Below are 23,355 nucleotides of genomic sequence, written 5' to 3' on the forward strand. Positions count from 1 at the left end.
AAAAACGTCATTCCAAGATCAGAGGACATGATGATTGCTTCAAAGCTGGGACTATATTTGCTTCTAGACAAATCCCCAGATTTACATATTGAGGAAAGGTAGTCTCTTCATGGATACAAGATCTACAGCCCCTGAACTTGTGCTGGTAACTATGTGCAAATTTTATACACTGTTAGAGCTGGCAGGACCTTTAGTCTCCTTTAGTGATGGGACAATGAAACCAAGGTCATGATATATTTAGTAAGAGATAAAGCTACCAATTGAGATGGATAAACATATACATGAAAGAACAGGGAAAGAGAAAAGAAAGAGGAGAGGAAATGGACAATGAGAGTAGCAGCTGGATATAATAGAATGAACATGGAATAGTACTCAAAGAACACCTCCCCAAACCCTGAGGACAAAATCTGAATGCTTGATTCAATTCCTTAGGGCACATACCTGGGGGTAGATTGTAGGATTAGGTAGTAACTTGATGTTTAACTTTTTAAGGAGTTGTGAACTGTTTTCTGCAATGGCTAACCATTTTGCACTCCCACCAGCAATGTACAAGTTTGTACTCTTTGCTCTAATGCTTACTATGTTGTATGGTTTGGGATAAGCCACTTCACCTCTCTGAGCCTCAGTTTCCCCATCTCAAAAGCGGGATTAGGATTAACTATCTTATTTCTGCCTGTGGTTTTTTTTTAAATTCACACGTCCTTTCATCCCATCCAAACTCTGCCCTTCTGCTGCCCACATCTGTTTCCAAACATTCCCTGACAGTGTGAAGTGCTATAATGGATAAGTTCTGGCTCTGCTCCCTCTTAGAATTGGAATTATCTTAATGCACGTCCCAGAGTTATACTAATGCTCCTCCATTTCCATACAGATCACTCAGAGTCCTTTTTACCCCTTGTCTATTCTTTTCACCTTTTTGCAAGCATCATCTTGTTCTGTCTGTTGGCTGTCAGCTTTTCTCTCCAAGCTTTCGCAGAGTTGCCAGATTCTTGGCTATTTCTCCACCCTCAGCTCATAACTATTTTTCCCCCAAGCTCAGCAACTGCTAAGTGGTCTTTGTGAAATCCTATTAGGATAATCTCCCTGCCCGTGTCTCTTCTCAGGGAGGTTGCCTCTGAAAAACTCAGCTGATGTCCCGCCCCTACCTCTGCATCACAGGCTGGCTCCTGAGTCATCCAAAAATGTATTTATTCACAAACATGCTTAAGAGAGCTCCAAAACTGTCGAGTCTTGTAGCCCACAGGCAATAGTTACCCTCACTGGAGATGTAACTCAGATGTCACCCCCTGCAGGAAGATTACTAGTTTACCTGGGACCCTTATTCCCTGACATAACTCCAGAGATGAGGAACCGTGACCCTCTCTACTTTTTCTCTCTGTAGTTTGTTCTCTTTTCTTCTTTCTCTCTCTTCTCTTTCATCTTCCCTTTCTTTCTTTCTTCATCACTCTTTTTTTTCCATTGGACTGTGGGCTTCACAAAAGCATAAGCTGCAATACTGGGTTCAGATGTAACCCCAAGGCCTGACGTATTGTAGGTCCTCAGTATATCTGTTAAATTGGTAATTGAAAGTGTTCCTGTTCCGTAATGCTTATTGGTGTCTGCCTATCCATTTACCTATTAGATCCAAAGCTCCCAGGGGGCAGACTGGGATTTACTTGCTATGCTAAAATGGTGAGGAAGACATTATTCAAGACTACTGTAAGAGAAGAGAGATTAAGTAAAGACAGGAAGGGATTTATAGCCCAAAAGAAGAATAAATGGATGGGAAGACAATAGTAGGAGAATTCCTGTTAAACTGACCTAACAGGATTCTTGCTGAATGCCAGACAGGGTTATCAGATACTACTATGTTCTAAACGATTATGTGCTTCCAAGAAATATAAACTCGAGAGTAACAGTTTAAGAGATGGGGTCAGTGGAAGGTGATTGGTTCATGAAGTCAGAACCTTCATGCAAGATTAGTACCTTCATCTAGAGGCCCCAAAGAGTTACACTGCTTTATCTACCATGGGAAGACACAACTAGAAGGCATTATATAGGAGGAAGAAGATCTTCCTCACATGAAATCTGATGGTACCCTTGTCTTAATCTTTTTTGTTTTAATGTATTTTAATACAGGATCTACACAGTCTTACTACACAGATCAGACTTGTAGTGATCCTTCCTGTTTTTCATCCTACCAAGTGATGGGATTACAGGTGCATGCCACCAGGGGTGGGGCTGGCAGGACAGGCCATGTATTGAACCCCTGGCCCCTGCATCTGCCTAACCAGGCACTTTAATCAGCTGAGCTATCTGGCCGGCCCCTGGTCTTAATCTTGCCAGTCTCCAAAACAGTGCGAAATAAATTTTGATATTTATAAGCAATGTATTTTGTGACCTTTTGTTAAAGCACCCCAAAGAACTTAAAACAAACATCCAAGGGGAAGGGGAGATTCTTTTGTGTGTGTGTGTGTGTGTGTGTGTAACTGGGGATTGAACTCAAGCCCTTGCACTTGCCAGGGAAGCGCTTATTCCACTGAGAAGGGGAGATTCTTGCCAAACTAACTTAGCAGGATTTTTGCTAAAGTTGTTCTCTGCAAGCCAATGCCTAAACAGGTGTCAGAGTCAAGACAAAGTTGAGAAGGGGGTTCGGAGGATTGTAACTAAAACATGGGCAAGCAAAGAGTGTTGTAACCAAACACCTGACCCAAGTGTTGCCCAGTATACTGTCAGCACTACGTAAAGGCTTGCCAAGGCAAGCCGAGCATCCATCTTTTTGGGCAACCCTGGTGCCTGAGCAGGGGATCACAACTTTCTCTCTTTCGCTCTTCTTCAAGCTGTAACAGCAGGAAAATATACCACATGATGTCCAAGGAGCTCATAATGGGGACAGAAAGGAAGCAAATAGGGACTTTCCCAAGTTAGTCAAGAACACACACCACTATTTCAGGATTTTATAGCTCCCAGGATTTCCTGAGGAAATAAATGGCCATCACTGCCACCCAGTGAAGCAGGTGAATTTATCACTTCAAACTATGGATGGAGTAACACTTCGGGAAATCAACCAGAATTGTGCATTTTGCAATTATCTCTGATTGTTTCCTTGGAATAAATTTTCCGGCTGGAAATAGATAAAAATATCATTTTGACCAGAGATATGCATACTTCATGTCTTTGACAGATAATAAATTGCCCTCCCCAAATAATATGGCAGGTTTTATTTATACCAACAATATTTCTCAAAAGCCTTACCAACACAGAATATATGTCTAATAGATAATTTGCCATTCTTTTATTGGTTTATACAAGTTCTTTAGTTCTTTCCATATGAATGGCACTGATATTATAGATATAGATATAGATATAGATATAGATATAGATATAGATATAGATATAGATATAGATATAGATATATCAGAGCTCAGTTTGATGTGAACTTTTCATCTTGTTTATGGATTTTAGAGACAAATATATATTTTTTCTTTATTGCTTCTAGCCTCAATGGTATCATATAAAACTATCCTTCCCTGAAAAATCATTAAAATGTTCATTTATGCATTATATATCTTAAACACTTTCAAATATTTTACACTTAAATAAAATGAACACTTCTTAATTCAATCCACACCTAAATATGGGTGGGTTATCATTCTAACTTTATCCTGACTTATCCCACTAACTGAAAGTGTAATATTTATCTATAAAAAACACACACATGTCCTCATCATGAACCTATGTATGTATACCCATATATGTATCACTTTTAGGGAAATATTTGTCCTGTTGACCTATGTGTTTCTTTTTGGATTGGTCTACACAACTTGAATATTTTTAGTTTCAGAATATATTCCTAAAACTTAGAAATAGAAGTTTCCTTCCATTATTCTCTGCCAACACTTACTTGACAGTCTTTTTATAAACTTTAACATCATTTTGTAACATGACTTATAAGTTTCTATTGTAATAAGCATCACATATTTTAAATTAAATCAATAAGCTTTACAATAGTAAGTCTGCATGTCTAGGAATGAGATATCTATTTGCTTATTTATTTCTCCAGTTTTGCCTAATAGCTGCCTTCTAAAGTTCTTATATATTGGCTCTTAAGCTAATCAGTTTTCAAAATATTTTCTGCTTCTATAAAAGTAATCCTTCTATTTTTTCCTAACTGCTGTTGCCAGGATTTAGAAAATGGTTGGGTTTTGTATATTTATTCCCTAACTAGTCACCTTAGTGGACACTTTCATTAGGTTGTAATGGTTTTTCATTTATTTCATTTATTTCTCTTGGGGTTTTGGTAGATAATAATATCCTTTGCAAATTGTAACTTTATCTTTCCTACAATTACATTTTCCATGAGTTTACTAGAAATCTCTGAGTAAACATTAAATAATTTTAATGATCAGTACCCTTATACTTTCAAGATATGGATTGCTGATTTGGAACAGATATGCTCTATCTATCACATTAAGATAACTGCTTTCTGGGACTTTTGGGAGAGTAACTATTCTATGTCCCTCACCACGATCACCACTCTGTCCTATTGATCCAGATGCAAACTTTACTCTTCTCTATGCCCTGAGAGCCTGATCTACTTGGTTTTTGTCTTCCAGCTTCCCTGAGCCATCTGCTCTGGCTAAGTCTGGCCAATGGCAGAAGCTGGCAGAAAACCAGAGTAGCTATGGTTCTCTACATCCTATGAGCAACCGTTTAGCATCATTCCCTGCCCTTGCATGCAGGCCAAGGAGTAGTAATGGCTCTCACTCTTTTCAGGCCCTGGATACTTCACCACGCCTTGTGATTTCCCTTAAACTCAATCCTACCTCCATTTATCTATAAATTATTTATCTGCCACCTAGGCTTTATTTAGCTTATTCATAAAGTAGGACTCTATTGAGTCTTTTCAACACCTAAAAATAACTAAAATATTTTCTCTTTTGTCAAATTAATGTGATATTAAAACATTCATGCATTCATACAAGAAAAAAAATTGAGTACCTACTGTGATTTGGTTGCTGTGGAAGACACTGAGATTAGAAATGGAAACAAAACAAAACACAATAAAATCAGACAAGTCCCCACAATTCCATTCTCTTAAGGGCAACAGATACTCAAGCAAGTAAATAAAATACATAAGTACCGTGATACAAAAAAAGAAATAATGTTTTGATAGGAAGAACAGGGATACATAATTGAAATGATGGTCAAGAGACTGACTGTCACAGAGGTGATATTTAAGCTCAAAAAGAGCTGGGGAAGAGCCTTGTTGCAGTTACTATTCTCTCATTTCTGGGACAAAATATCCAACACCCAGAATTAAGGAAGAAAGATTTATTTAGCTCACAGTTTGTGGAAGTTTCCATCCATACTCAGCTGGCTCCAAGGCAGAGCAGCACAGGGCAAGGGAAGCAGTTCAGGGAGGTGGAGAACAGCAAGAGCAAAAAGAGAGGAACAATGGTGGTGGCAGCAGAGGCAGACATAGAGAGAAAGCCTCTCTCCCTTATGCTACATTCAGGCTATCTGCCCCAGGCTGGGGGAAGCACTCATACCCATAATCCCAGCCACACACTCACCCATAACCCCAGCACTGGATCATGAATTAAAGACAAACTCTAGAAGCCTACTGCCCCATGATTCCATGAGGCTCGGGAGGGTCAAACACAAATCATAACAATCCTTGAGCAAGTGGCAAGGCCTGGAGACAGGAAAAAAATCTGGAGTGGCTTAAATAGTCCTTGCTAGTAAAAGGCAGTAGAGTACAGTATATGAAGGGACAGATAAGCAGAGGCTAGAGCAGCAGTATTGGAAAGAAATATAGCACAAGCCACATTTGCAATTTTAAATTTTCCATCATCCATATTTAAAAAGGTAAAAAGAAATATGTAAATTTAATTTTAATATATTTTACTTACACTAATACAGTCATTCCTCAATTTCCAGAAATCCCCGACATCACTAAAACCCTCAGATGTTTAAATCCCTTATGTAAAATAGTGTAGTACTTGCATATAACCTACACACATCTTTGTGTACACCTTAAATCATGTCTAAATGACTTATAATACTTAGTGCAATATAAATACTTGTTACATATGGAATGATGACAGGAAAGAACAGTTCATACACATTCAGTAGACATCAAATTTTTCCTGAGTACTTCTTATCCACACTTGGTTAAATCCACAGCTGGTAGAACCCACGAATATAGTTGGTAGAACTCACAAAGAAAGAACTAACTGTATATCTAAAGTATGATCTTTTCAACATTTAAGCAATCTGAAAATTAATAAGATCTTTGGCTCTAATAAGATCTTTTGCACTAAGTCTTTGAGATTTGCTGTGAAATTTACACATTGCACTCATCTCACTTGACTTGGCCACATTTCAAGGGCTCAATCACCACATGTGGCTGGTGGCCTCTGTATTGACATGAGGCCGGATGAGGTCAGTCAGGCCTGATAAGAAGGCTTTGCATGACTAGGAGGAGCAAGATGTTCAAGATACATCTCTACAGCTGCCAGCACTGTGCCTGGCATTCAGTAGGTGCCCAGTGAAGTGTTTGCTGCACAGAAGGACAGAGGAATGAGAGAACAGACACCAGGATCCTGAAGCAAAGAGGCTCCACCAAGACCATGAAGGTGTCTAGTTTAGGAAGCTGGGCTCATTGTGAGTCCTCAAGTGAGAACGAGGAGTTGTGGTCCACTCAGAACATCTCCTGCTGTGCGGGGTGTCAGGGCACTTGGCACAGCTGCTCCCTTAATTCAGGAAGATCACATCTCACCATATGCCAGAGTGCAGTAGGGAGGGAGCCCATTAGTATTCATTGTGCACGGCTTTTCATTTGGAAAAGCACCTCAAATGTGCCGATCCACATTGCTTTGCTTCATTTTTCAACATTCATGAGTGTAATTGCATTTATTTTTCTCGTCAAGACTGCAAAACAAATGATAATTTACTATTTTACAGCCCATCTCAGCTGAGTTTGCAGCCACAACAGTTCTAATCTGTGCCCCCAGGGACTGGGTGGGGAAACATGGGGCGGCTGTAGCAAAGTGCATTATATTTCTTTGACACAGGAAGTTTGAGCTAAGTTGCTTTTCAAAGTGACAACAAGCAACACATCAGAGATTGAGCTCTCCAAATGTGTTCACCTTCACAATCTTGACTGCTTCTTATAGTAATGACATGAAGAAGACAGGTACTTTCATTCTCATTTTATGGAAGACACTGAGCTTCAGAAAGAGCTTCAGTCCTATATAGTAATGGATTGGTGGATAGCAGAGCTGGAACTCAAAAATCTGGATGCGCGTGACAGAAGCTTTTCTCCCAGTGGAGTCACATGGAGTGTGACTCTGATAAAGGTGAGGCTCTGATAAAGCATGAGGTCTTACAGTTCTATTGGTGAAAAGTAGGCATGGTCTTACAATTTGATACTAGGAAGTCTAGTTTCTTGAGTCTATAATGCAGAACATTGGCTTTCAGAAGAGATTTGGAAAAGGGTTACATACCCCTGCTAGAAGGCTCATGCAGGTGCCTCTCAGTCTGTATATATAAATGGAAGTGAGGAAACATGGTCCAGCCTTGAGGATAAAGATGATTCTCTTTGTTATGGCTGTTATCTAAAACTGTTCCACAACTCTTTTAGAATATTTTGCTGAGTTTACACACCTATAATATTCAATAACGGAACTTAGAAATAATGGGGCATACCGATGAATGTCCATTTTGTATCTGTGTATTCAAAGAGGTTGGGATAGATATATAGTTGCATTCTCTTAATGAATTGAATGATTTGTTCTAATGGTGTTTGTAAATAGGATCACAAGTCCGCATCTTGTACAGCAATTAACCACTAAGAAGAATATATGCAGTGTATTATTTGTTGAAACTGTACTTCCGATATGATTTGAAACTGTCTCATTGCTATCTGTTTATCAATAAAACTTTGAAATAAATAAATAAATAAATAAAACTGTTCCACAAAATGTTCATTCTGTTCAGTGCTTGGTTGCCAACTGAAGGGCTTTTGGAAAGCCATGGGATCATAAGGGCTCCAACCTCATTAATGTGTTATTCCATTGGTAGGTTCATAGCTTAGTGGGATTTTGGGAGGTGGGACCTAACAGGATGAAGTGGGTCACTTGAGACATGACTTTGAAGGGTGCACTTTGTCTCTACATCCTTTCTGTCCCTATGATCATCCCTGCACTGATTTCTGGCTGCCATGAGATGAGTAGTTCTTTCTAGCACATGCTCCTACTTCCAGAATGTTCTGCCTCATACATTCTCCTACTTCCACAATGTTCTGCCTCATGTCACATCCACAGCAACGGTGAAAGAGTCTATAGACTGCAACCTCTGAAACTGTAAGCCAAAATAAACTTTTCTTTAGGTTCATAGTTTTGGAAAGCTGACTAACATCCCTCTACAGATGCTTTCCCCTTGAAAACAGAAACCCATGGTGCTAGCCAAACTGTAGATCACAGATTCTCATAAATTCGTAAGTATTTTGTAATTGATCAGCAGGACCTCACTGAAAAAGTAGATGTGTTTTCAAAAACTCACTCCCTAAATAAGATTAAAGCAGTAAGAATGTAGTGGTTGTGAAACCCTCTTCCTATCTCCTAGGATTTTAGGAAACTAGCCTTATACCCTGACACTTAATTTCATTGTTTGTTTGTTTGTTTGTTTTATTTTTTTAGGGAAGGGTCTAAAGGGTGTTCTGGGTCTCACTACTAGATCAGACTCATAGTCATCTACCTGTTTACAGCCTCCCAAGAGCTGGGATTACAGGTGTGTGCCACCACGCCCAGTCTCCCTGACCCTTGATTTCAACACATGGGGGTATTGAGGAGAGAAATACACAAAGACCTAACCTTGCTTTGATGGATCTAACTGAACCAAGCAGAACTCGAATACAAGCAACTGTTACTAGAGAAAGCGACATCTCCTCATACAGATCGGTGTTCAGCCATGCCCCTCCAATTCTTTGCAGGTAAGCCAAGAAGTTAGGAAGTCACTGTATAATTGAAAGAAGCAAGCACTGATTGGTGTTCAGGAGGTCCCCTAAACCACCTGACCATGTACTTAACCTGCAGGAGCCCCTTTGTCCTTGTTTCTATTCATCCTATACAGATTCAGTAGCACCCTCTCACCCAGTTATGTCTGGTTCCCCTCAATCCACTCTCTCTTTCTTTCTTTCTTTCTTTCTTTCCTTCGTTCGTTCATTCGTTCATATCTGAGATAGAACTTGGGACCTTGCACTTGCCAGGAAGGCACTTATGCTGCTGAGCTATATATTTGCCCCCTCAATGTACTCCTGATATTTTCTTTCTTCCTTTTTTTTTTTTCTCCAGAACCAGGGATTGAACTCAGGCCTTTGTGCTTGCCAGGAAAGCGCTTATTCCACTGAGCCATCTCCCTGGCCCCTACTCCTAATATTTTCGAAAGAGGGCCTACCTATGGGCTTTTAGGCCAAAACTAGGCTAGGTTTAAAATGATTGAGTCTGGTCAGTCTGGGGCTTGCTCCTGGCCCTCATGAAGCATGTGAACAGGGACCTCTGATAGTCACTCAGTATAAAGGATCTGAGAGCTTCGAAGGACCTTACCATCCACAATCACCACCTAGTGACACAGCACATTTTCAACACACAAAGTACAGGACTGACGCTGAATGTTGACATATCAACTCTCCTGGATTAAGCAAGGCCTAGCAGATTAGTAAAGCACAATTCTTGATATATTTGTAAAGTGTTTCCAGAGATGACCAACAGGCAGGCCAGCTAACTTCAGTGTGGGGACATCCACCTTGGTTGCTAGTGGCACCACCTAACACTGAAGCCTGGATGGACTCAAAGCAAGAGGAGGAAGCTGGCTCACATCTTGCACAGCTCCATTCTGCTTGAGCAGGTGCATCTTTTGCCATTACCCTCACCTGGTAAGCATCACACTTTAGGTTCTCCACCAGCCTTTCAGCATGGCCTCATACCAGTGATTGTCTAGGCTGTTCCTACGCCTTTGGTCTTGGACTGATGCCACACCCTCAATTTCTCTTGTTCTGTGGTTTTTATCTCGCTGGTCTGGGCAGCTACCGCATCCTATGACTCTCCAGCATGCCAAAAGCTACTGAGGACTCTCCCATCTTTGAACCTGAACAAATAAATTCCCCTGCAAATTCTGGGCCTCTAAGTAACCTTAACCAACACAAGAGTCATTCAGTGAATACAGCAGTCCCTTGGTAAGTCCCAACTCTGAGACAGGGCAGGAAAGAGATACTTGGAGGTAGAAAAGATCTTACCATGAGCACATGCACCAAACATTTGGCTATTTGATTTCTCTTATGCTATGTCACTTAATTTTATAAGTATCAATTGCTCCAGCTTTGTTTTATTGATTAAAAAAAAAAAAAAAAACCTCAACCCAAAGAAATGCAACAGCTATGCTCAAGGTCCTCCTTGCAAGTCCCGCTGCCCAGTATCCTCTAACTCCATGTAGGTGTGTGTTTCAGGTATCCTTCCCGGAAGTCAACTACACAGCAGATTAAGTATAGAAGTTATTGATGTCTCATTTTGAATGTAGGAAAACAGTCTATGAATTCAGGCAAACAATCTTTCTGTTATTTTCAATATTGCAAAGCCTGAAAACTTCACGCAAAGTCTAAAAACCAGGTTGATGCTTTGTTTGAAACAGTAAAAATCAGATAATCATTGCACTGAGCACAGGTGCTAAGTGTAGTCTTTCTTCTTCTTATTGCTATCACTCAGAAAAGAAAAATGAGATTTATTTTCCAGAGGTTGGAACTATTCTTGGAATGGCTCTCTCGTGTACCACCTGCCTCTGCACTGGGCCAGCCACCCCTACAGGCACTCAAGACTCCTTGCTCTCATATTGTGAAGACACTGTGAGTCCCCTGGCTGTAGTCATCAATAAACTGTGCCGCAGAAAATGCTTTACAACCTATGTGATGGCAAAAATGGAAAATGTGCAAGTGTTTCTCATCCAGCCCATTCATTGGATGGATAAGGACCCTGGGGCCCAGAGAGATGAAGGAGCTGGCTCCAGGTTACACAGCAGGCCAGCAAGCTCACAACTCGGGTCTCCCAAGATCCACCGCACATTGTGATATGAACCGCAAGTGTGAATTCCAGCCACCTCAGGTTTTCTGTTTCCTTTGAACCTGTTTCGCGGAAGTTTAACACATTGATCTCCTAATTCACTTACACCATAGGAAGGTATCTTGTGTGTGAAGGTATCTTGTGTGCCAGAGCCAGTTCTGAGAGCTGGGGACGTGCAAGTGTGAAGAGAACAGCTAATGCCTGTTCTCATGAAGCTTACACAAAGTTGAAGGAAAGGGATGACAAATGCAAAGTGACCTGTCACGACTCTGTGTTGATCTGTAGAGCTGCCCATCCTGGGCCAGGGATGGAAGCACAAGAGAATTTGGGGATTTGGTGGTTCCCAAGGCACAGAAAGAATGTGACACAGAGAGGATATAAAGTGAGCAGGTAGAGGAGGGAATGGCAGAATGCAGGCAACACCACCCCCCAAATATGGGCATCCCAGGGAACCAGGCTCTATAGGGGAAGAGGGAAGGAAGTGACCCACATCCCCAGTGGGACTCAGCCTTCCCCACACATTCCTTCTCAATGAACTCCAGTATCCCATAGGTCCTTATCCCTTCCCCACAGCCCGGAGTGCGGGAATACCCTGAGCATCCTTCTACAGTACCTTTCAAAGGGTCCACTACTTTCCAGTAGCATTGTGCTAGGACAGGGTCTTTACTGCCCTTTGGGTACACTTAAAATCCAAACACCATTCAGAATATGATACTTCAGAATTCAGACATGATGTCACCAAAATGAACAACAACACAAGCATCCATGTGGGTATTCGAACAGACACATCTTCCCATTTTTCTAGCAATGTATATTCTGATCATAGAAAGATTCCTTTTTGCTTTTCAAAGCCATATTTAGGACACTTGCTTGTAACAACTATAATCCCTTGTCATTACTCAGTTATCTCTTCCAGAATAATTACTAAACCTGTGCTCAATTTCCTGGCCTTTTTTTTCATAACAATTCTGTGATCCCTGTAAACATCCCAAACTAGCATTGATTGGGGTCATCAAAGGCTAACGCAGTTTTCCCAATTAATTCTGTAGTTCTGGGTGCACGAGAGACCATCTCATGATGTGAGATGCTGGATGAGTAGTTTTATAAGAGCTATTTGGAGACAGAGATTTGCCTTTTATCTGGGTATATGTTTCAGCTTTTTTTCTTCTTTTACTGCCATTTCTTAAACAAACCTTTGTACACCCATCCAGCAGAAACTTAGAAGGTGAAAACTAGCTCTGATTGTTGTGGTACGAAGAGATCAATGGCCCAACTGTTAATAATCCCATGCACTGCCTGTTTTCTGAGAAGCACAGACTGGACCCAGACTTCCCTAGGTCAAATCCTGGCTCTGGCATAGGCCAACACAACTTTGCTGAAGTCAAAGCCACATCACAGGTCTGTTGTGAAGATTAAATATATTTGATGTGGGTAGGATAGTTCCTACTACAAAAAAGCACTACAAAAGTATCATTTCTCTATTACTATTATTCTCGCAACACACAGATAGTCTCTGTCTTCCTCCTTCTTCCCTTCCCCCACACCCACCTTCTTCTTCCTCCCCCCTCCTCCTCCTTTTCCTTTTTTCCACACACCCCCATCTGCTCACAAAGATATGTGGGCAAGCTGGGATGGGAGTGGAGAGAGTTAACACGTAACTACAAACTCAGCATTTCTTAGGAATTAATATACACTTTATCATTACTGAAGAAAAAAATATAACAATGGCTAAACGGAAGCATAAGAAATTGTAGCATTCAACCCATCAATAATAATATGAGGAGCGATTAAGGAAGCTTAAAAGCCCATAAGTCCAGATTGCTTTAACGTAAACAATGCATTAAAGGAACAGTAGTAGGCTGCTTTGGGATGTCTTGAGTTTTTCCATGGGGGCTTGTCACGCAGCACTCCACACGTCTGTAAATACATGCCAGGCGCAGTGTGAAGGGGGAAGTCATCTCCAGTGACCCTTTAGTTCCCTCAAAGATCTTGGGATCAACTTCAGAGCAGAAGAGCTCAAATCAGCCTGGCCCTGAGACCAAGTGCCTGCCCAGGCCCAGCCTCTTCATGCTGAGTACATACTCAGTGATGAAAGCCACAGGTGCTCAGGGTGCTGTGGAAATGCTAAGGCACCAGAAGGGTGCTCCTGAAATCCCTCCTCCCTGGCTCCTCTAACGCCAGTAACCTCATCCCCAGTGGAGTTCCTATGCCACAGGAGACACAAGGAAATCAGCCCACCTCTTGGCTAGTTCACAGCCCTAGTGGGAAATCAGAGATAACATGTCCCAATAAAGACTTGGGAACAGACGCACAGAGGACAAGAGAGTACTTCGGGTAGTCAGGAAAGGCTTCCTGGGGGAGGTGGCCTCAGTACAGGGTTTCAGTCTAGGTAGATAGAGAGGAAGAAAATGTTCTCCAGGCACAGGAGTTGGCAAGTGCAACAAAGGCATAATGATGTTAGCGGCAGTTTGTGGTTGAAACACAAAAATTAACTGATTTTTTTTCAAAACTAGGGATATCCTGGATGAATACTGGGAAGCGCATCATGAATGGGAAAGATTTAGGTTCAAATTTTAAAATTAAGCAAATTAAGCAGTAAAGCATTTATGGACAACCAATAAGTAGAGTCCAGCAATGCAGGTTAGGGCAAATCCTGTGCTCTGACCACTACTGCCACTGGGAAGCCCACTTTATTGACTAGTGGTCATTGGCTTTTTCCTCCCAGGGAAGTGGAGGACAGACAGGCCCAATTGGCTGTATTCAGGTCACCTTTTCAGTCACACCAAGGTGCCAAGAAATGAGTATCTGGCATCTACATTTTCCTAGGAGTTCTGCACCCCATCAGGACTCATCACAATGGAAGATTCCCTAAATCAACAAACAGGCTTGGTGGTGGGACCTCAAAACTCAACATAAAGAGAATAGGTGGGAGGAGAAGGCTGAAGATGCACCCTAAGATCATATCATGAAAATTTCAATCATTAATAACATCGATTTGTTTAACATTTATTGATATCTACCTCATTAAGTCTTGGCATGCTAGTTATAGGTACAAATAAAACGTTGTCCTTGTCCATAGGAGAACAAGTGGTAGCTTAGTATACAGACCACAAACCAAATTGCTCAGCATACTATCAGCACTAGAGGGCCCATCTGCTTTTGACAGCTGAGGTCCACCTCTATTGGCCAGCACCTGGACCATTGCTGTCGGTATGATTTCAGGCACAAGTACTGCCCAGCCCTGGAAGTCTCCATCCAGTACTTGTGCCAAAAACTATAACGGAGCACTACCAGTCCCAGATCTGTGCTCTGCGTGTCAGGAGTCACAAGGCATTTTCCCAACTACCACCTCATGGCCAAATTTCTAGGATTACACGTTTGATGTGAGGATGATACTCTCCCTCCAAATCTCAACAGTCATATAAACCATTCTTATTTGGGGGACACAGGAAATACACATAGCTGTCTAGATGAAAGAAAATTTGATAACTCTTGCTGGAGATGAGCATAGAGCTATGTGTTCAAAAACACCCCCTGCAATATGCTTTAGGAGCGACTAGATAGAACTTAAATATGCAGTAGTTTGGGGTGGTTAAATAGATTGTTGAACCATCACTGGAATGGAAAACCCTGAAGCCTTTAAAAACATGCTTTTGAGGAGTAGTTAATGATATGAGGAAAATGCTACAAAATCATTAAATAGAAAAAGATATTTATGTAAGTTTGTATGCATGTGTGACTTTCATTTTGTTTTTGTAGCTAGCTCTATTGTGCATATTCTCTTCGATGAATATGTATTATTTTGGCATCATAAATTAGGACTGCAAATAGAAATCATTTAAAAATGTACTTATTTGATGACAACACTGTGTATATATTTCATGAGCGGGGATTTCAAGCTCACTTCGTCTGCCATGAGCAACTCACATAACCTTGGACCAATCGCTTGTCTGGGACTCAGTTTTCTCCCCAATAAAGGTTTGATAATCTCTCTGAACTCATGCAATAAGCAGTGGCCCATTAGATCAATATTGTAGGGAAAATATCTCTCCGAGACTTGGTTACCGTGGGCACTGGATGTCAGCTCCCTTAAAAAGAAAGCAAAGTTTCCAATACTTCCAACACCCTTTGGTCTGTTCTGTGGAAAATTGACCCTAAGCAGCTCGTAGGACTTGGAATACAGAAGTGGGATTGGCTGAGGTTTTTCTCTGCTAGAGCCCTTCTAACAACTCACCAGGAACTAGGTGGCTCAGGACAACACACATTTATTCGCTCATGGTTATGGAAGGTAGAAGTCTAAAAGCAAGGTTGGGTGAGGTTGTGTTCCTTCCAGAGGCTCCACGGAAGACTCTTCCCTTGCCTGGTGAAGGCCCAGCAACCTGTGGTCTTCCTTGGCTTACAGGTGCATCACTCCAACCTCTGCCTCTGCACCTGCAGCCTCCTTCCTCATATCTTTGGAAGTCTCTGCCTCCACCAATCATGCTGCATTAGGGTCCAGTATAGCCAGCGTGGTCCTAACTTGATTACATATGTAAGGATCCCATTTCCAAATAAGATCACACTCAAAGCAACCAGAGTAGGACTTCAACTCGTCCTTTGAAAGAATACAATTTAGTCCAAGACAGATACCATGGGCTATAAACATCAGCAGTTAGACCAGTGCAGAGATACATAGCCAAGGGAAGCCCAAGGGAAGTGCAGAAGCATCCCGGAAATGATACCTGCTCCTGCTACAGGCTGATGGGCTGAAATGCTCCAACTGCCATGAATGAATGTAAAGACATTCTCCCTCAGTTTTTTCTGGTCCTTGTCCTTTCCATCAGGCAACCATCAGGCTCTGTATTTCTCTTCTCTGGTAAAGTGTTCAGGACAAGCAAAGAGATGAAGCTGCTTGAAGAATTCCTTTCTCTTGTTGTTATTGTGTCATTAAAATCTAAACTTATTACAGAGAATATGCCCTGGATTACAGATAGGGTTTGCCTTTAAGGGGTAAGTGGGGGGAGAGGAAAATTCCTATCCTGGGAAGGTCACAGAGCAGTGTCATTTGGTCTCATCCTGCTCAGTGGCTGTTGGGAAAGGGGAACTCGCAGGAGAGGTTCTGGGTAGGTCCTGGGGGCTGGAGAAACCCATATAACAGAGGCTCCTAGCCCTATAAGGCAGCAAAAGAATGACAAAGGGACCACCAGAAATGTAGGGAGGAAATTACAATGTACTAGTTTATGTCTCTTGCTCATTCACAGAACCCTAGGAAAGGAGATGCTCCAAGAGTGCCTATTGGTGTATAGATGTCCCCCGCAGCCTCATGCACCTTCGGAGGGAGCTTTCTCTTGGTAGCTGAATCTAGAGCTTGCAATTGAGTCATGGTTCAATGCTAAGATTAAGAGTGCTGAGATTGAGGGTGGGTGGTTACTGAATCATCCCACTGAATTGATGGATACCGCCCTAATCCCAGTAGATAGGATATCATGTAAGGGGCAGAAAAGGCTGGCCTTTTCTCTCTTGTTGCTTTTGCTGTCCAGCAATTTCATGAATAGTTGCCCCTCTGTCATTGCCACCCTGCCTGGGGCCAGCCAACTATGGACTGAGACCTCTAAAAACTGCGAACTAAATAAACCTTTCTTCCTTTAACTTTGGGTGTCAGGTATTTTGTCTTAGCGGTGATAAAGGTTGTGGAGAGCTGCGAAGGATCGCGCCTACAAGATGGCGCTGGTTTCCGCCTTCCACCCCCCCCCCCCGTGGGTGAGCGCTCTCTGTGCACAACAACTCCTTATATGGCCAGGGCTGCAGTCATGATTCGCTTCCGCATATGCTGGACCCATGGGCGATCCCCACGTGGCGCACTGGGATTGGGCTCGGGAGTATATATTAGCCAAGGGCTGGGGGATTGGAGAAAAGAAGAAGCTTGCTGTAAGGGGCCTGAATAAACCGCTGAAGGAAGAGCTGTGTGTTGCGTCTTCCTTGCTGGCGAGGTCGTGCGCAACAAAAGGTAACTAAGACAGTGCCTAAATTTAATAGATCAACTCCTTAGGGGCTCACGATCAGAGTCACGTGGATACAAAAGGGAGAAAAAAATGTAACATTTCCTATCCAGCTAGCAGTACTGCCTGAAATTGGACCCTACTTTATTGTTGGTCCTTAAAACAATGCCACACAGCATTAGAAGGAAACAAGGACACCTACAGCACTTGCATTTCCCATCGGCCCCACCAGGTCCTACTAGGCTCTGGGCTGCAAGACAGGGCTGCTATGGAGAAAAAGGCCAGGCTAACTTCTGTCACATCCATGGATCCCATGAACACAACAGTGTCCCGAAGAGACAGTCTTTAATCCTCATTCCTCTGTGATAGCCCCAGTAGAAGTGACAAGGGGGAAAGTAGGTCTGAAGCTTGGAATGCTAGCCTGATGTTTTTCTTCTAGAGAAAGAAGAGAAATATAATGAGAAAATGGTGTGCAGCATTTGACTTAGGGGGTTAAGCTGGAGGAGGCAGCTATGCTATCCAGGCAGTGATGCACCCTGGGAAAGCCCCTCTGGCCTGTCCGGCCATGTCTGGCCATGGGTGGTTACCTGCTAGGAAGCTTCTTCAAAGATCAGCTCTAGGTACAGGGGAACTTGAAGGAGGGGAAGGCTCTAAAATGGACTTAGACCTACCATCCCCCACACTGCAGAGATCAGAGAAGAATCTAGGAAACCCAACACTGCCTGAGCCCTGCCCTGTGCAGCATTCACATACACAGGTATCCTTCACTGAACTCTTACTCTGGTGCCCAAGTTCATGATGAGGAAACTGAGGAAGAAAGACTGAGGCTCCCAGGTTATTCAGCTATGATATTAGATGGAAATAAGATGGTCTGTGAATACATCTATAGCAAGGGCTTTGAAATGAAGGAGCAAAATATTACAAGTAGATCGATAACAGAGATGGCTTTTAGATCAACACATGAGGAAGGATCTTTGCTGGAAGTTGTGCAATCTAAAGAAATCATCCAGGGGGAAGGTTGAGAAAATCATGCCCAGGAAGAGCCACTGGCATATGCCAAGGACCTGTGTCAGGAAAGACTGAATAATCCAAAAAATCAAAAATGCTGAGGGTATGTCTGAAGCATTCTGAGAAAGAAGAAGAGGACTCAGAGATGACACAAGATCATGCAAGACCTCACGGACCATGGTGAGCAATTCAGATTGTATCTCTATGCCAGGTCCTTGAAGGGATTAAATGTCAAAATGACCTGGCTGGATTCACCCAGACCAAGTAGAACCCATAGCTTGTCACACAAAGGGGATCGATAAAAAAAGGCTATGGAACGTCTGAATAAATAGACTCAAACCAGATTTCAGAAAAGATAGAAAATGCTGGGTGTACAGAAGTAATAAGATTTCAGCCTTTCCCTATGAGAGGAACAAACTGTTTCGCCTAATCCAAATTCACTTTCATGCCTCTCTGCTTAAGCAGCATATAGAGCCGCTGAGATCCACAGGCACATCATGACAGAATAATTTCAGTGATCATTATCAAATGCCTCTATTTAGAAAAGCTCAGAAGATTGTATTAGCACAATCCAATATTTATGAAATGACACTCTGCTGTAATGAGGGACTGAAAAAATTAAGATTAGGAGTAAGCATCATGTATTTGGAGAGAGACAGTGGGATGGGAGGAAGAAGCAATCTCACCCAGCTGCTTGCAATCTTAGTTTTCTAATCTGTAAAATGGGAAGGACGGTAGCAAAGAAAAAAAATAGGTGAGCAGTTGAGTATACAGGTGAGTATAGGGCCCAAAGGCCCTTGATAATGTTTATCTTTCATTCCTGCATTACAAGATGACTTGATTAAGACTATTTGCCCATCCACCCATGCATCCTTCTAACAAGATGTCATTCACTACACGCTCTGCCTGACACACTGCACTAGGTACTGAAGATAAAGCGATGAATGGCACTGTCATGGTATCTAGTTGCAAGAAACATCTCACCTAGGGGCCAAGCACACAATGAACCAATAACACCAGTTATAATGCATGTCACTGTGCAGTTAAAATCACTACAAAGAAAGCTAGTCCAGACTGAAGTAGGAAGAGGAAGTACTGGACAATGAGGGTGAGGAAAGAGTTCTTCAGAGAGGTCTGAGGTTGTAGCAGTTTCTGAGGCAGTAGTGTCAGACTATTCTGGAAACTGACAGAAGCTAGAGGAAATTCGGCACAGGGCAGTGGAACTGGACACAGGTGGAGGTTAAGGTAGGACAAGCCACAGAGCTCAGAGATTGTAACAGGTCTCTGATATCCTCAGAGAAATCTGAAAGGTTAAATTCTGTACCACATCACAGCTTTATTATGCTCCTGACAACTCTCAAGGGAAACAGATACAATGTACATCCTTAATAGGAATAGACAGAAATAATGACCCAAAGCCTCCCACCTTGGTTCCCACCTTCTATGCCTCCAGCTTAGTTGCATCTGTAAAACACACTTCTGAAAGGGTTGCCGGAAATACACGGTAGCCAGGCTGTGGGCTGTGTAGGCGTCAAGTGCTTAAGAAATGTGCAGGCCAGAGGCATAAAGGTGGGAATTACCAGTGTACAGACAGCTGCTGAGGTCATCTGTGGAAAGAGTATCAAGGAAACTCAAAGAACTTCATCATGTAAAGCCCAGGGTAAGCTGACAAAGAAGAGTAGGAAAAAAGTGGCAAGAAGGGGTGGTGGGAAACCAAGACGAAATGTGAGCTATGTGAGGCTCTACTCATGGAGAACGTGTAGAGCATGTCTGTCTCCAACAACCATGGTCTTTCCAACTCTACCAGAGGGTGATCTTAACTTTCCAAGAGCTGTAATTCTTTCTGGCTTATATCACCAGGTAAGCCTTTTTGAGATTCACCTCACCCATGTATGCCCTCCTCAGAAGACATTCACTCCAACCAAGAGGGACTTGCCCTAAGGAACATCAGGTGTACCTCTCAGAGCTTGCCTCACACAAGTACCTATCAAGAATTACACTGGGCTTTCAAGCCCATGGGTGAATGCTAAGCTTGGCATTCAGGACATCAGGATACTAACACTATGAACAATATTCTGATTTTAGGAGCCCCACCTCATGTCTGTGTGGCTGACAGTAAAGAAAAGATGGCAAATTCTGCTGTAGGCCTTTCTTCTCCTTTTAGGGAAGCTTTTAACCCAGAGCTATCAAACTTGCAAGCAAAACGTAGTGATGCCTTATGTATAGCTAGAGTTTAGAATCTCAACATTAAAGGAATTCCTAAAGGTCTTCAAATTCAGGTGACATGTGACTCTCGCTACATCCTGAAGAGTTCACTCTGGGGACAGAGAACACAGTACCTTCAGTTACTTATGGCCTCTCACACAGCTCCATCTTTGGAAAGTTCTTCCCCTGTGAGTCATTGGAAAAGCTCTGTGACATCCCCAAGCCTGATGGATCACGTACCTGTGGGCACTGCTGGGTCCAGCATTGGCTTCTCCCATGTGTTAATCTGCTCCCAGGTGAATCCATTGGTCCCCAGCGCCACACTATAACCACAGTTGCTGTAGTGCTCGTCAAAGGAACAGCCTCCTGCAGACAAAAGAGAGATGGGTAAATATATCCCTGTGTCTGAAATCTGGTTCGTTACCCCGTCTCATTGACTCTTCATTTACAGCTTTGAATTTTAAACTCTGGAGAAGACTTTTTCAAAAAGGCGAGCAAATTGGATTTTTATATTAGCTTTGGCACTCTCAGGAAAGGCACTGGCATCTGCAGCACCCCTCCCCTGTTTTAAAAAGTTAATAAAGCTAGTTACATTGATTTCAATCTTCCTTCCTAAGAAAGTAAACAGCAACGTCTCATTCTAAGTAGGAAAAATGAATGCCAGGGCATGCCTCTGTAATTGCTTCCTGCAATGTGGAGGATTGCTGGGATGCACAGAGAGCACTTGCTGCAGAGTCTAATAAAACTAGACCCATCCTTCAGCTTGCAAAGCTGTGTGGGCTTATGTCACATACTCAACACCCATGTGGCTCAGTTTCCCCAGCTGCAATACAGAGGAAACCGATTAACATATGAAAAAAAGTAACTGGGACAGAATAGCCTCCATATCCATTTCCCGCTCTATAAATTCAGTTTGAAAAATCATCTTTCATTGAATAAGAAGAGAACTTTGGAGGAATCAGATAATCAAACTCGTGGAAGAGAACATCGTTACTGCCAATAGTGTTTAAAACTTTTCCATGTAACCCAAAGTCCAAGCCATCCACCGTTTGACAATAAGTTATGCGCATTGGATTCCCACCAGGATGCCTTGAATTTGGGTGGTAAATTCTCTCGGAGTGACACTAAAAGCCGTATGTGATGTAGAATGGAGGCTCCACCTAGGAGATGCTTGTGTGACCAGGGTAAAAGGAGCCTGTTATATTCTGGAAGGGTCAGGGAAAGAAGAGGAGAAGAATTAACAGGGATCAGGAAGATGGCAGTGTCTCCAAGAGTGGGGAGCAGAAGAAGGAAGGGTATTCCAGAGGCAGCCCATGGACACGAGGCAGTAACAGCAAGAATAATCTGGCACAGCCTACTCATCAGCCTCCAAGGCCCATTTCCTACACTGCCTGTCTTCTTTCATCCTTCCCTGTCTCTCTGATGCTCATAGATCTCATCACACCACCAGCACCCTCCATTAAACACCCATACGCTCCCCCATCGCACACAATGTCTGCTATAGAGAAGATGCCTACATGCCAAGTGTTCCTGGGAGCAGCCAGTTGAGATCCCTTCAGACTGTGGACTTAAATGAGAGAAGGGCTGTGTGGCCCAGTCACGGCTTTCAGTGTCAAAGGTTTCATTTGTTCCTCTTGCATCCACAGAACACTGTTCCTAAGCCTCCTTGCCTCTAGACTATGTTCCCAAAGTCTGGGGACCTGTTCTATAGTGGTGCCAACCATGTGCAAGACAAAGCCACAAAAGGAATCTCCTAAAAGCAGCCCTTTCACTCTCCCTTGTGAGGCCCTTCAATTCTGTGGTGGAGAAGTATTATCCAGAGAAGGACTCTAGATCCTTAATGCACTTAGTGGAGGACAGCCACCCAGAAGGCTACCTGACCAGCAGTATCTACACTTATCTCCTGGAAAGCAAAATATAAACCTTTGTTTTCTTATACCACTGATTTCTTAAGATCCAGTTGTTAACACAGCAGAGCCTTGTACATTCTCAGTAATATAAGAAGCGTCATGCCTCAATGTGACAGTTTTCAAAAATAACTAAGAAGTATGCTTTCGTGAGTATTTACTCTAGGAAAGCAATATATTACACACTGACTGCCTATGCTGTCTGATAATGCTTTTTCTTAATCCTCACAACCATGTGGGGTCCTTTTTATCCCTACTTTAAACATAAGGTAATTGGTGTATCAGTGGACTAAATGAACTGTACAAGCCACACAGAAGGAAAGTGTTGGGCCCAAGATTAAATCTCTGGCAAACTAACTACAGAGCTCATGTTCTTTCCAACAGATCAGAGAGAAAGTTATTCCCCCAAATGAAGGACAAATTTTTGTCTTTTAATATAAAGAGAGGGAACCAGAAAGAAAAAAGGTTTTGAAAGCAGTTGGTTCTCTCCATTGGAATCCATTCCCTTGTTTATTCTAGAAGCACTTTCAATAGTGGTCCTTTTGTTAGTCAGTTCTGTGTAGGGATACAGGATTAGCAAATGTTGGGGTTCAGATCTGAAAGGTCCCTGGAAAACCATGTGCTGCAGGCTTTGTTACCAGCTGATGGCTTCACTTTTGGGAAGTAACTGGATCAGGATGGCTCTAATCACATCAATGGATTAATCTGTGGATGAATTCATGGCTCAATAGGCTGATTAGGAGACAAGGCCTATTTGGGTAAGGCAGGTAATGCAAGCAAGCAGGCAGGGACTATATCCAATAACTAACTCCTTTCTTTTGACTTTTTTTCTTCTCCCTTTGCTTTCCAGATGCCATGAAGTGAGCATTTTTTTTTTCCACCACACCCTTGTTCTACGAAGTTCTGCTTCATCTCAGACCCACAGCAAGGAAATTAACTGACCATGGACTTGAACCTCCAAAACCATAAACCTCACTTTTAAGTAATGTCAGGTACTACATCACAGTGATACCGAGCTGACCAATGCAATGGATGTGATCACAAAATTTGCAGATCACACACACCTAGGTGCTTTTATGCAGCGCTGTTGTTACTCAGAGAGAAACGAATTAATCAATGTTAGTTAATGGCTTAATTACCCAGATTCTCTGCCTTCCTCTA

The 23,355-nt window shown here is 42.4% G+C and overlaps 1 protein-coding gene across 1 annotated transcript in view; it reads right to left on the minus strand.

Annotated features, from left to right (window-relative positions):
• Window positions 1-21,357, minus strand: part of Ptprt (protein tyrosine phosphatase, receptor type T) — an 868,923-nt gene extending 847,566 nt beyond the window's left edge. Inside the window, exons 1-2 of the mRNA XM_023714963.1 lie at window positions 21,282-21,357; window positions 20,528-20,686 (exon numbers count right to left, since the gene is read on the minus strand). Coding sequence (XP_023570731.1) covers window positions 20,528-20,686; window positions 21,282-21,357 — 235 coding nt within the window. The remainder of the gene's footprint in view (window positions 1-20,527; window positions 20,687-21,281) is intronic.
• Between the last annotated feature and the right edge of the window lie 1,998 nt (window positions 21,358-23,355).

Source organism: Octodon degus, unplaced genomic scaffold (assembly GCF_000260255.1).
Source record: "Octodon degus isolate 3935 unplaced genomic scaffold, OctDeg1.0 scaffold00037, whole genome shotgun sequence".
NCBI lineage: Eukaryota > Metazoa > Chordata > Mammalia > Rodentia > Octodontidae > Octodon > Octodon degus.